The sequence below is a fragment of the Arachis ipaensis genome, chromosome B01 (genome assembly GCF_000816755.2).
Source record: "Arachis ipaensis cultivar K30076 chromosome B01, Araip1.1, whole genome shotgun sequence".
NCBI classification, from domain to species: domain Eukaryota; kingdom Viridiplantae; phylum Streptophyta; class Magnoliopsida; order Fabales; family Fabaceae; genus Arachis; species Arachis ipaensis.
The window spans coordinates 14,760,597-14,761,044 of NC_029785.2; the positions used below are offsets into that span (position 1 = coordinate 14,760,597).

Consider the following 448-nt stretch of genomic DNA (forward strand, 5'->3'; position numbering starts at 1 on the left):
GAGGGCAGTTGCTGCCGTCGAAGGAGACGCGACAGTTGTTGTTACAGACATGGCTTCAGCCTCTAATCAATGATTACAACTGGCTACACCATGGATGCAGGGGATTTGATGGAAAACTTGTGGAAGAAGGAATTGGGAGGACCATTCTGACGTTGCCGCTGGAGGATCAGCAGAGTATTTTGCTTTCTTGGTTGGCAAGTTTCTTGAAGAGTGGTGATAGCTGCCCCAATCTTCACAGGGCTTTTGAGGTGTGGTGGAGGAGAACTTTCATTAGACCATATGTGCAAAGTCAAGGCAGCAATGCCATGACTCATACTTCAATGTTGTCAAAGCAGCAATGATTATTTAAAATTAGTATAGATGGGATTTCAGGAACAACAATACTACATAAATATTATTATTTTATGTCAATAATTAGTTAATAATAATTTTCAATCATATTTATATA

The 448-nt window shown here is 39.7% G+C and overlaps 1 protein-coding gene across 4 annotated transcripts in view; it reads left to right on the top strand.

Annotated features, from left to right (window-relative positions):
* LOC107625972 (BTB/POZ domain-containing protein At3g50780-like) overlaps positions 1-429 on the top strand; it is a 4,246-nt gene extending 3,817 nt beyond the window's left edge. For all 4 annotated transcript variants that reach the window (XM_016328728.2, XM_016328735.2, XM_016328741.2 and 1 more), the window contains one exon: positions 1-429. This exon is cut by the window's left edge and continues 616 nt beyond it. In XM_016328728.2, the coding sequence (XP_016184214.1) occupies positions 1-341 (341 nt within the window). In that variant the 3' untranslated portion in view covers positions 342-429.